Here is a 14,505-nt window from a genome sequence, read left to right as displayed (position 1 = left end):
TGATGAGTTGGATCCTTACCAGTCTTGGGAATAGGAATGATAATAGCTTTCCTCCAATCAGAAGGAAAATCGCCAGTGAGCCAGATGTTATTAAAAATATTCAAAAGAACCACCAGAGATGATTCAGGTAAATGTTTTAATAACTGATAATGAATTTCATCTGGTCCTACTGAAGTATCATGGGCTCTACGAAGAGCATCCTGCAATTCCTCCATAGAGAAATGCCTGTTGTATACTTCAGCATTTCTGGATGAAAAATTAATGGACTGCTTTTCAGCTGTATTTCTGACAGATGTAAAAGAATCTGTACTGAAAGCAGAAGATGAATTATGAGAAAAGTTGTCTGCCAATGCATTGGCAATGTCACGGTGAGACGTAACATCCATACCACTGACAAGACAAATGATGAACTATATTACTGGATTCTTTACCTTTAATTTTACAGATCCTATTCCACACAAATTTTACTGATGTTTGTGAATTAAACTTGGAGACAAAAGTTCTCGAAGATGATTTCTTACTCTGTCTAATCTCTCTTTGAGCCTTATCCCTAGCAATACGAAATGCATCCAGGTTATTCCCAGTAGGTTCACGTTTGAACCTCTCAAGGAGCCTGTTTCGCTCTTTGAATGCATTCTTGCATGCATCATTAAACCATGATTTATTGACACGCTTTGGCACTGCCGAAGTCTTAGGAATAGTTTCATATGCAATGTCCTTCAAGATGGAAGTGAACAAAGACATGGGATCATCAGCATCAGTAATGGCAAATTGTTGCAGAAGAGTGCTGCACAGATGCTGAAACTGACCCCAATTTGCCCTCGCTAACTTCCACACCTCTGAATCCTTTCAAGCGATGGAGATCCATCATTCTTCAAAATAATGGGAAAGTGTTCAGTACCACAAGGGTCTGGACCAACTTTCCATGGGAAATCAAGAAAAAGTGAAGGACTACGAAGTGACAAGTCTATAGAAGTGAAAGAACCATTTGCAAAATGAAAATATGTATGACTCTAATCATTAAATAAAAGTTAAGTCTTTTTTGAGATGTAAGTCTTCCAATTGTTTACCTCTAATATTTACATCCTCATATCCCCACAAAGCGTGGTGACCATAAAAATCTCCCATAATAATGAAGGAAGAATGTAGCTGGTTAATGAGATCTTGAAGATCTCTAGAATTAAAATTAAAATGGGATTCGAGGAGGTAAATAAACTGAACACAGAGTTTTAGTTTTTTGAGCTGTGACTTTTACAGCCACAGCTTGTAAATTTGTAGTTAATGCTACTATACTCTGAGGAATGTTGTCATTAACATGAATGGAAACACGCTCAGATGCTCTATTTTTAGTTTCATGAAACTTATGATAGAGGTTAAATCCTCCCATGGTAATATGATCAGCGTCAAGAAAGTTTCCTGAAGACACTCTGCAAGAGGATTATGTTTTTGAATTAAAAGACTTAATTCATCAAAATTGGGCCTAAGCCCACGGCAGTTCCACTGTATGACTGTATTAGTCGTCAGGGGGACGTATGGGATTAACCTTTGTTTTTTCCTTTGACTTCGACCGTGAGTGAATTTTACGTAAATCACCCACGTCCATAGCCAAAGGATCAAACGAATTACTTATCAGGGCAGAAGGTATCTCAATTGTTTTCCGACGTCCCGAAGAGCACTCCTTATTGGATTGTTTACCGTTTCCTGACAGTAGAGGACCACTAGTGCTTGGCACCGTAGCAGTCGACCTACCTGATGGATTCTGTGAATCCAGATATACTTGTGTAATTTGCGTAGACGTTTTTGGTATGTGTAAAGGTTCCTTCTGCTTTTGAGCTGCCGTATCAGCCTGTTTAGCAGTTTTTTTTTCTATATCAGAAAGCTTTCAATATTTAGCCTCATCTTATCGCGAAGTGATGTCAGCATTAGTTGAAATACTTCTTGTGGAAACCTTGACTGTCATAGCATATCATTTACCTGCTATGACAGGTGTTTCTGTTTCCACAAGTTTCCTAGCCTCAGGAAATGGCAAGTTTTTGTTAACTTTTCTCGAATTCCCATCCTGCACATTCTCGAGAATATGCAAAATGGTTTCCATTGCAGTTTATACAAATAATGTCATTAGTACATGTTTTGCTGTCATGGTCAAACTGACCACAACAAGCACATGTCAGCTTGTTTTGACATGCAGTTTGACCATGGCCAAACTTCTGACATTTAAAACAGTGTAAGGGATTCAGTATAAATGGCATAACAGATATACTGAAATATCCGGCTTTAACTGATTGAGGAATGTCTGGCGTATTAAAGTTTAAGATCAAAGTATGTGTAGGAACAAAGTCATTAATCTGACAAATCTTAATCCGATGTCACACCCTGCGATGATAGGTTTTCTGTCATTTCATCTTCAGTGACTTCTTCCAGATCTCTTACCAGATTACCCCCTTCGATGAATTGAGGGAGGCGTCAGGTTATACTTTTATTGGCACATTACCCAATGAAGTAGACTTGAGAAGACACGATGAATGCCTATCAGTCAAACATTCTACTAGCAACGAACCACATTTAAATTTTTTAACCGACTTTGGCTCGCCAACCAAGCCGATGAGCCCCTTCTAAATAGCAAATGGAGATAATTTGATCAAGGCCCCATCAACAGACAAACTGATGACTAGGAACCTCGGCCAGAATTCAAAAGTAACAACTTTTGACTTCTTCAAATTCAAACTAGTCCTGGATTCCTCACCAGAAGATGAGGAATCTGCAACCTAGGTGTGAACCCTTTTCAGGGTCCCATCTGAAGTTTGAGATTTGTTTTTACCCATAGTGTAGAGTCATGAATTCATCAACCATGCCCCCACCCATCAGAGTCCAACAAGGGGACATGAAGCTGCGGACAACAACCACCAGACAATCATGCCAGGGATACATGGTTAATATACTCAGGCAAGAAACAAAAGAAATCACCTGACTGACCCTAGCCACCGCCCCAAGAGCAACAAATGCACATGGTCATTCAAGGAATGGTTATTCTTGGCAAATATAATTTTTAAATGTTTGTTTGCTCTAGAGCTTGGCGTGACCAGCAGATTGATCAGGTCGGGCCTCCCCTGACCACCCATCTGGCTGAAATTCAGGCCAAAGTGGTGTGCTGACACAAAACATACCCGCAGATATGCCCCCAACTCAACCACCAGGATCCCATCATCCAGCATTATGAGATGCATCTCACGGCCAACAAGGTGCCCGAAAAGGGGAGTTGTGCTGTATTGGCCATTCTCAAAGAATGTTTCACCCGTGCACCACGGTGAGGTTACAGCACGAGCAGGGACCGTATTAAAAAATGATATTTAATCTGTATTATTTAATTGTAATTTGTAATGAAATTTTTTTTATTTATAATGGATTTCTTTAAAAAAAAAAAAAAACGTTATTTGGGTTGGTATGGGTCTAACACTTGAATAATGAATTTTAACTTCATTCATTATGAAGTTACATGCCAATTCATCGTTTTCCTTTTGACGCAAACGGACTATATATACTCTGTCAAAAAAGAAACACATATGTGATAGGGAAAGAAGGAAAGTGTTTGATTTTACAAAATATTTTTTTTTTTTTTTTTAACAATGTTGCTGAATGACCATGTTTGTTAATGTTCCTGGAATGGGACAGCATGTCCGAATGCACCCTAAAACAAATTTAACGCACGTTGTGCGACAACTGCAGGAAATTGGCGTGAAATGGTCAGATTTTGGCGAATGCACGTGAAATTTGGGCAAAAGATTGGGGGTAGTGATGGTTATTTAAAGCTGTAATGCGATGCGTCATTTCCATTTCGACGTAGACAACTTACAAGATGCCAAGACTAAACCTGCCGAATCGAAACAATAGGCCGCCTCCAGTTAGGTGAATCGCAGTCAGCAGTCGCATGCCAAATGAACGTCCATCAGAGCACCATTTCATGTCTCTGGGACACGTACCAGCAGTTTCAGTCAGCTGAAAACTGGCCCAGAAGTGGAAGACCTCGCATAACAACTGCAGCACAAGATAGCTACATCAGAGTTCTGCACTTGCATCGCCAAACTGCCACAGCAACGAACAATACTGAACGAATACCTGGTTTGAGAAGGGTCTCTGCACAAATCATTCGGAACCGACTTCGAGAAGCTGGTTTACGGGCTAAAAGACCGTATGTTGGCCCCGTCCTGCGACGTGAACATCGACATTTATGTGTTCGCTGGTGCACGAATGTACAGGGGTGGAACTTGGGAAACTGGTGGTAAGTATGGTTCAGCGACAAGTCACGTTTAATTCTACAGCGACGTGATGGACGACAATGTGTTTACAGACCCTGCAATGAACGTTTTGCCAACAACTACGTCGCCCAAGTTGACAGATTCGGTGGAGGGAGTGTCATGGTGTGGGCAGCCATCTCATACACCAGCAGAAGTGAACTTGTGTTCGTACAAGGCAACCTGACAGCTGTACATTACCGGGATGAAATTCATCGGCGTCACATGCTTCCTATTTTGGATTGACTGAGATAACTCTTTCAGCAGGACAATGCCAGGCCACATACAGATTTCCTATAGAATGAGAACATGAATGTGCTGCCATGACCATCAAGATCGCCAGATCTCAACCCCAGATGCTTCCGCAACAGTCGCATGCACTGCAGGATGAATGGGCTAGGATTCCACGTGCCCAGATTCAGACTCATTCAGTCTATGCCAAGGAGATGTCGCCCTCGTGCGACGCTGTTTGGTGACGAAAACGCCTCCACTGTCGTAATCCATAGCAAGAACATTGTCACATACTCATGTCAAATTTGACTGCGATAGCCTATGATCATAAATAACGAAATTGTGCCACTTTGTATTAAAGAGATAATTCCATGAATAGTTCGCCTATGCGTTTCTGTTTTGACAGAGTATACATGGTTATTATTATACATGGTTATTATTCAACAAAAAATTATAGTTTTGATTTTCGCTGTGCATTTAAATTGCAGAGTTAGTTGAATTTGAGAAGGGCTAGTAAGACTGTTCTTCAACTGGCCCTGTTGGCGATCATGGTTTTCATGCTAATTTTCAACCCTGCTATAAAAAAAACTAAATATATTAAAACATGCTGTGATTAATATGCTATGACGTCACCTATATGTATGGGTATTCCCCTAACTGTGTTTGGTATTTCCCCAGCCCTCCGAGATGCGGATAGACATGTGGGATTGGGAAGGTAACCACGCCCACGCCTTGTACAACAGCTTCCTCGTGGACGACGAGGCACAAAACTACACCATTCACACCGGCAGCTATAGCGGTGATGCCGGAGATGCGTTCCACAACAGATGGTAAGTGTATTTTACAATATGAACTGCGTCGTGCGAGCCACGTCTGTATCGCGTCCATACACTGTATAACGTTCCGTTCTGTTACAAAATGCAAATGTATTTGACAACATCAGCTGCGACTATACAACCATGAACATTTAATTGTGTATACAGTCACTAATAATTCAAGTGTAAATAAAATGGGACTAAGCAGCTACGAGTCAAATGAATGTGACTAAACAGCTACGAGGCAAATAAAGTGTGACTAAACAACCACAACACATTGAACTGTGACTATCCAAATTCTTTAAACAGCCACGAGTTATTAAAATGTGACCAAACGACCACGACGCACTAAACTATGACTATACAGCAACGAGTCATTAAAGTGAGTGAACAACCACGAGACACTGAACTGTGACTAAACAGCCACGACACATTAAAGTGTGACTACACAGCCATGACGCACTGAATTGTGTCTAAACAGCCACAAGTCATTAAACTCTGACTAGACAGCCACGAGTCACTGGAGTATGACTAAACAGCCACGAGTCATGAAAGTGTGACTGAACAGCCAGAACAATTACAATGTAGCGTGATTATCAGCCACAATCTACTAAAATTACTAAACTGCCACAACTAATTACGTGTATGACAATATAGCTACAATGTTTTTGTTTTTTAAGTATATATTATTTTATTAAATATTTATGACTGAATAGGTTGATAATCTTCAAATCTTTCTATGACAATTCAACAATTACAACTGACCTGAAGTCTGATGTCTTTAAATGTTCTGAGAATGCTGCATGCATTGACAACTGCTCCGCATAAAGATTTGTACATGTAGTACTGCCCTTTCGAATTCAGATGCACCCCATCCCGCTCAAACATGTCACTGCAATCGCACACGGATGGAATTGGAACCTTTTTTATGATTTCGAATTTGTCACTGAGCTCAGTTTGCAAGATCGTGCTGATTTCTTGGGCTTTAACATTGTACATATTTTTGTACGCAACGTCTTCCTCAACCGTCCAACGAAACGATGAACTGGTCTCGCCAGTAGATCTAACAGCATTCCGTGGACTCCCATGTCCAGGTGATATTTTATCTATAAATAACAATTTAAATATCGACCAATTACACTTCGCCTTTTATAACGTTATTCGAGAGCATACACATTCTAAAAATATCGGTCAAGACTATTTATGCAATAGGCGAACTTGTTGATCTATTTCAACATTGAAAGAACGGGGGTGGGGTGGGGGTGGGGGGTGGGGGAGGGGTGTAGTGCAGTAATAAACTCTGTATTGTATACTATAAACAGATTGTATGGCTATACCATCACGTTTTTTGTTTTTTTTTGTGGGTTTTGTTTTGGGTCTTGAAACGAATTTTATATAAAAATTTATATTGAAATTAATTTCCGACATACTTCGTAATACACCCGAATCATTTCGTATACCCTCGGCATCAACCCGAATGTTTTCAAATTCTTTTCATATCATTGGCATAATTTTGCAAGTTTTGATAGTCGAAAAAATTGTCAACTGGACATGAGCTCCAACGAGCTGCTGTTAGATCCACATGTAATAGTGGAGCTAATTTTAATTAGATTGGTGTTCAAGATGTATACTACCAAATCAAATCCCATGGACGACATTAGTAACATGCGTGGCTACCCGCAGCATATCAACCGGGCTTTTTTTTTTATTATTATTATTGGGGGGGGGGGGGGGGGGGGGGGGGGGGGGGGGGGGGGCGTTAAAAACCAACACACTCACATTTATCACCAATCACAGGACTTGTGGTGTTCACTTCAAAAGTTGGGTGCACCTCGATCTTTGACCCAGCTGGAAGTTATTTGGTTTAGTACTACCTATACTGATAACAACATTTTTTTCAAAACAGTGTCCAGCTATGTGTCTTTATGACAACCAGGATCTGCTGCATTCTGACATAAACTGACAACCTCGCTGAAACTGAACTGTTGTGTCTACAGTGCAACCTAATATAATGCACACCTCATAAGGCATATATATTGCATACAGATTTGTAGAAGTGCAATATGTCATATTAAACAACAAAATGTTTTAAAATAAAACTCTTGAAGATGTTTACTGTCAGTTGGGTGTGTGTACTAACGTATATGTGTAGAGACAACAAAGATAGAGTACCTCTACCTCTTTAAAGAATTCCATTAAAACATATGCACTTGACTGACCCCTAGATTATGAAGACCTTAACAGGCACATCAAAGAAATATCAGTATTAAAAAAATACAGTCTGAGGAAGGAAACACCAACATGACTGTACCTGTATGAAGTAATGACTTAATGTCCTGAACATTAGTGTTGGGAGGAAATCCCATATGCTGGGTGTGGGTGTCTTCAACTTACCAGGTGTGGGAATTTCAAATCCATCAGGAATGCTGATTTTCATAATGAACCATCAAAACCATTGGCAGCCACCAATATTCCTGACTATATTTTATTTATAGCCTACTGTAGTTGGAAGTTTTAGCAGTTGTGATATCTGGAATTATCATGCAGCTTTCACACATTTATTTTTGATTAATTACTGACAAAACCCCCAACCAATTTTAAATGACATAATTACCCAAACATTTATTTTCTTGCATTATTTTCTAATCCAGATAAATACAATATGTATATTGGATGTATTCCTACAATCTGTAATCCAGCATTGTGTTTAGCTAGTAACATTAGGTAATACAGCTTTAACAATCAAATAAATTATCAACTTAATCCAAGGCAGATAATCAAATCTGAAAACAAATTGTTCTGAATCTAGTATAAACTCAAAATGCTCTTCATGAGAGCAACCTAAGTGAACATTAAAAAAACACAATTAATCTGGTGATCTAAATACACCTTTAACAAGCTTATTATTATGTATAAATAAGAACAGAAGGCAAAATAGTGACAACAAATTTAATTATGTTTTTGGTAAAGTTTTTCTCCAAATTTACTTACAATTTTGCATAAGACTACAAATGTGTGTAAAATATAACTTAGCACCCTATAAATATGTTCGTTACAAATTTGAGGTTTCAGAATTTCATACATGAAAAATTAACAATGTTAATGGAAACTGAAGACATTAACCCACTATTGGCACATGCTATTTTTAATATAAAAATAAATTGCTATTAAAATCTTACTTCAGGTTGCCTGTATTATTATAATACCATATTTAAGAGCAGTTGTATAAAAAATTATGGCAAGTCAAATACCATGTGAAAAGAAATTATTGAAATATTTACAATGAATTATAGGCCAAAACCAACTTTGATTCAAACTCCATTCAGAGCCATGCACAGTGAGTATTGTCACGGTCAAGGTCATTGTGAACTTGCATGGTCGAGTGATGGTTAATTAATCAACCAGTATAGTTTAATTAAATAAAATGACAAAATCATAATAGTTTTTATTATGCACTTAATATGTGTTATAGGGTGTACACTACCAAATCAAATCCCATAGACAAAAATAGTAATATATGTGGTTAAAACTCCTACCCGCAGCGTATCAATCGACATAAATGCCACGGATATAAATACTACCACCCCTCACCCTTAAAATGAATCAGAACAAAGGGTCACGCTGCTCATTTCTGAGATACAGGTAGTGTCTATGACGACCCTAGTTCCACACAAAATTCGAGGTTTTTTTTTTACATGTACCCCATACATGTTTCAAGCACAAGGCTGATGAAATAAAATAGCTTTTTTTATTTTTTACCAAGATGAAACTATTTTGTTTTTTACAACCAACACACTCACATTTATCACCAATCACGGGATTTGTGGTGTTCACTTCTCTATCAAAAGTTGGGTGCACCTCCGCCGGAAGTTATTTGGTTTAGTACTACCTTCATGGATTTTTCTAGCGGAAGAGACTAAATGCAAACGAGGTCATGCAGAGTGATCTGAGGGCTCTCACCCCCGTCACCAAATCTGAAAATAAAGTATAGTATAGTTTTTTTTTTGTTTTTTTTTACTTTGAACATGGGGATCCAGCCACGACATCACCCATATTCACTCGATATCGAACAATATAGTACCCTCCACAAAAAAACCAACAAAAAACCCCCAAAAAAACAAACAATTCATAGTTCTTTTTGCCACTGGAGTGGGATTTGGCGCAGTCGGTTGAGTGCTCTCTTGAAGTGCATGCGCTGCATGATCGAAGCACTTCGATGGATCGATTCAACTGATGGATTTTTCCAATCAGTGCATCACAACTGGTCAAAGGTTGTGGTATATATATATATATATATATATATATATATATATATATATATATATATATATATATATATATAGCGGTACTCTTCAAAAGAAGAAACGCAAAACCACATTGTCGTAACATTTTGAGAATTGATTTAATTATTGAATGGTGAGTCTGATAATTACCAAATGTCGCAGGATTGTTCACAATTCACTCTAGTCCATTGTGAGTAAGTGACAGGACACACCACCAAGGTCAAGGTCATCTGGAGTCAATACCGGGTGTGGCCTCCGCGTGTGTTGACAACTGCCTGGCACCGCCTGCCCATTGAAGCAACCAGAGTACGGATGACGTCCCGGGGGATGGTGGCCCACTCGGCCTGCAAGGCTGCTGCCAGCTCGGGCAGGGTCTGGGGCTGTGGTTGTCGCTGTCGGAGGCGTCGGTCCAACTCGTCCCATAGATGCTCAATTGGGTTCAAATCCGGTGATATCGATGGCCAAGGAAGGACATTAATGTTGTTGTTCTGTAGGAAAGCCGTTGTGAGACGTGCTGTGTGAGGCCTGGCGTTGTCAAGTTGGAACACTGCGTTGGCGTTGGCCATAACTGGAACGATGTGTGGCCGGAGGATCTGGTCAATGTAGCCCTGTGCATTCAGGTTGCCCTGCACGTGGACCAGGTCAGTTCTTCCAGTGTGTGAGATGGCTGCCCACACCATGACACTACCCCCGCCGAATCTGTCCACTTCCTGCACGCAGTTTGCCGCATAACGTTCACCACGACGCCTATACACGCGACATCTTCCATCATGACGTCGGAGCAGAAATCGGGACTCGTCACTGAACCACACCTGTCTCCATCGCAGTTGAGGCCATTGTTGATGAATCTGGCACCACTGCAGTCGGAGTCGACGGTGTTGTGGTGTTAAGATGACACCTCGAACTGGACGTCTGGCACGAATTCCTACCTCACGTAGGCGGTTCCGTACGGTCTGGTCGGATATCCTGCGCAAACCTGGTATTGCTGCGGCTGTGGAGGTGGCAGTAGTCAATCGTTCCCGAAGGTGACGTACCCGGATGTAGCGGTCCTGCCCGGGGGTAGTGACCCGTGGTCGACCGGATCTAGGGAGGTCACGTGTTGATCCATGTTGCTGGTAACGGTCCCACAGTCTGGAGATGGTGCTTGGGGACACATGGAATGCCCTGGCAACGGCCGTTTTGGATTCGCCTGCGTCTAGTCGGCCGATGGCATTGTTTCTGGATTGTCAACTGTCGGCCAGATACAGAGGCCAGGCAAGCGAACACCCTGCACTTTTATACTGTCGGTGTTCATGTTGCACGTGCAGACAACGCACGTGCAGTGGTGACATGGTTTGCACGTGGCTGCGTTTTTGCGAATATTCACATTTTGGAACTTTATTGTACAGTAGCTGCGTTTTATCGAATGTAACCGTGGGAATGTGTTTGGGACATGCAATGACCTTATATTCACAAAGCATGAACCGGTAGGAAACATAAAATCGGAGTTATAACCCATTTGTACCCTTTTGCGTTTCTTTTTTTGAAGAGTATATATATATATATATATATTCTTTATTCCTCTTGCTACTAATGGAAACATGTAGCGGTTTTCTTATATGACTAAAAATTACCAAGTTAGACATCCAACGGCCGATGATTATTAAATCAATGTGCTCTAGTGGTGTCGTTAAACAAAACAAACTTCTTTTTTATGTATTGATTGCTTTATTATATATTATTTTATTTATTATATAGGTGAAAAGAGTACATACACAACATTTTATGTAGACCCGTTTGGGTGAATGTAGTTAAAATATATATTTAAATAATAATAATAATAATAATAATAATAGTAATAATAAAAACACTTTTCATGAAACACATTTTATTTTAAAAAGTCTAAAATATATAATTAAATGAATGAATGAACAAATGAATGAATGAATGAATGAATGAATAAGCCTAATAATAATTTGTTGACCTGTAATAACAAGTAATTGAATTGTTCCACCCACAATTTTTTTTTTTTTTTTTTAAACAATTTATTGTGTAATCGTCCCTTGACTTATATACCAAGTTTTCATCGTGTTTGAATTTCTATAAAAGCAGTTCAAAATGGTCAGGGACATCGTGCGGAAACGGCGCTGCAATCAGTCGACTAGCGATTCCAGCGGAAAACGCGACGTTTTCCGTTCGGAGAATTTTCCGCGCGGTTTTGGTATGAACGGTTAAATGCAATAACGTCGAGAGCGATTAACTTAGCGGCCACCGGGCACAAAATCGCAGCGTTTTGCGGTTTTGCTTGGAAAATATTAGCCCAGGAGAATACAAAACAATAGGATTTGATAAGCTACTTCCTCAGCCGTAGCGTCCACGGTAACGTCGTTCCCACTTACAGGTAAAACCACGCACTGGGGATGTTGCGCCTCTATCACACTCATATGATGGAGACCCAGTCGTTTTACACTTGGCTCCACCAACACCGTAAAATGAAACTGAGGTTAAGCCTTGTTTGAAAAATTATTTGAAAACTTACTTGCCCAAGGGCAAGTGTGATTTGCATTTTTACTTGCCCGAAATAGTTTTTCACTTGCCCGACCAGAAATTTACTTATTTAAGTGAATAAATCAATAAAGCTGGTATAACATACCAGTGAGTAATTATTTATTTTATTATACTAAGTGTATATGTATATAGCATGAATCTAGGGTATTAAATCAACTAAACTAAATCGTGTTTGGTGTTTTGTCACAAACTGAAAGATAGGTTTGCTCAACCAGTTAGCAGATTCAGATATATAGATGTATCACTATGATAATATGCAATTAGGAACGCCGTAACGAAAATATGTTCTAATCGTTCAAGAGTTTTGGTATAAAGGGATTGAAATGCCCTAACAACTGGACGACTCACGTCTGTTATGTGATGACGATTCTATATCCGGATCACTTGATTTTTTTGACGAGCGTAAATTCAAAGATAACTTAAGTCGGTTATCACAATCTGAATGAATATTATGAAATAAACATTTACAAATGCAATGTCCAAGAATCAAAGCGCCAAAAGACATAGTAAAGTTTAGTTCATCAAGATAAACGTCTCCGGCACGATATATTTTTATTGTGATGTTTATTGCTGTGCCAATAAATGTCAAAATGTTAAAAAACGGACCGTAGAACATGTTTACCTTGGTGAACTAAGTAAAAAAAAAAAAAATTCCCCGTTTCAAAATGCCACCCCCCCAAAAAAAAGAAAAAGAAAGAAGAAAATACCCCCCCCCCCCAACGATCCAAGCCATTGAGATAAATCCCCGATGAATGAAAGCATACGTCCTGTTTTCGAAGACAAAGTGCAGTCCTTGAAAGGACGCAGACCCGCCAACATGGAAACATAAATAAGGACCCACGGCAATAATGCGACAAAAATAACATGCATCCAATACTAAATGTAATGAAGGTTGAACAAAAGTAGGACTGAAACAGTACGTAGCGACATTATTCATGCTCATATTGAGAAAACACCTTTTTATGTGGTGCTCAGTTTGTACATGCATTTTGTGTTCTATCAAAAATAACAATTCGTGTCATTTTCAAACGAAAAAGTAAGAAAAACTAAGTATTTTGAAGAAAAAGTAGGAAAAATAGGACAAAGACCAAAGAGTACGAAAAAGTAGGATCGCTGGACAGCCTGTACAATATTTGCCAATTAAGCCAGTACAACACAGTGTTTAAGTATATTATAAACTCATGTGTTGTGGCAACAACTGTTGGGAATCAAACTTGAAGCTTCTGGCCCCCACAACCCAATCTCACACTCAAACTTCTACAGTCAACTGAGCAATTAAGGATTCCCATTTGATGGGTGGTGTCAAACTGAATCCCAAGTCTTGGAAGTCTGAATTACTCCTCAGCAAGCAATATGTCAAACACAAAAAAAACCAATAAAAGTTTTATTAAATGAAATTGTTGAAAGTGTTTCATTTTCAGCAGCAATTTCACCCCCTGCCCCAGTTTTTCTGTCACATATCAGTTGAAACTGTTCTATTGTTTCTATCATTCTGTTCTCAATATCAAGATGCAATGTAATTTGTTTAATAGTTTGTCAACCGAATCTCATTGTCGGCATCTAATCAATGACTCCACATCAATTGGTTCAGTTGCTGAAATATATAAAAACAAACATGTGAAGTATTTCACATCCATTGGAAGAAGTATATTAGTCTGTAACTTAATTGCATATCATTGTATTAATGTAAAGTTTAATTTAATCTCAGGAACATATTTTTTTCAAAAGGAAACAAAATCTGTGTGACTAAACAAAGCATAAAATTAAAAATATAGCAGTACATTAAGAAAAGTATAAAACAATGTATTTGACTTTGATGATGTTATTTGATTTCTATTAGAAAGTTACACAAAGTTACATATAAGATGACATGTGGAAGAAGAAAAATGCCTATGCTTTTCTAAAATTTCAGGTATAAAACAATGATGAAAAAGAAAACTACTGTCTCCAAAACAAAATCATATTTAGGGTAGGTAATAAAAACAAAACAGATGTAAGTGCCTCATCTAGGTGGTTATGGGTTTGAAATATTTTCAAATTAGGGTTAGGACATTACATTTCAAGCACATGACCATTTATAAACAGCAGTTCTTTTACTATAATTTATCTAAATATTAAAAAATATATGTATTAATTTCCAAGATTTTAGGGTACATAATTTAAACTCGGTACCCTCTGGCAGAAACCATTAAGTTAAAAATTCTAAGAATATCAAAGGGCTGGTCAAAGATCACAAACACTTGAACATAATGTGATAGCAGGAGCATAAAACAAGTCTTACCTATGAATGTCCAAATTTACTTTCGTTATTTTGGTGTGGGGTTTTCTTGCAAATGTTAA

The 14,505-nt window shown here is 38.8% G+C and overlaps 1 protein-coding gene across 2 annotated transcripts in view; it reads left to right on the top strand.

Moving 5' to 3' along the window:
* The window catches only part of LOC121387801 (ficolin-1-A-like), a 45,986-nt gene that overhangs the window by 18,255 nt on the left and 13,226 nt on the right, over positions 1-14,505 (top strand). For both annotated transcript variants that reach the window (XM_041519010.1, XM_041519009.1), the window contains one exon: positions 5,199-5,350. In XM_041519010.1, the coding sequence (XP_041374944.1) occupies positions 5,199-5,350 (152 nt within the window). The remainder of the gene's footprint in view (positions 1-5,198; positions 5,351-14,505) is intronic.

This window comes from Gigantopelta aegis, chromosome 13 (genome assembly GCF_016097555.1).
Source record: "Gigantopelta aegis isolate Gae_Host chromosome 13, Gae_host_genome, whole genome shotgun sequence".
NCBI classification, from domain to species: Eukaryota; Metazoa; Mollusca; class Gastropoda; order Neomphalida; family Peltospiridae; genus Gigantopelta; species Gigantopelta aegis.
This window is presented reverse-complemented; position numbering and strand designations above follow the sequence as displayed.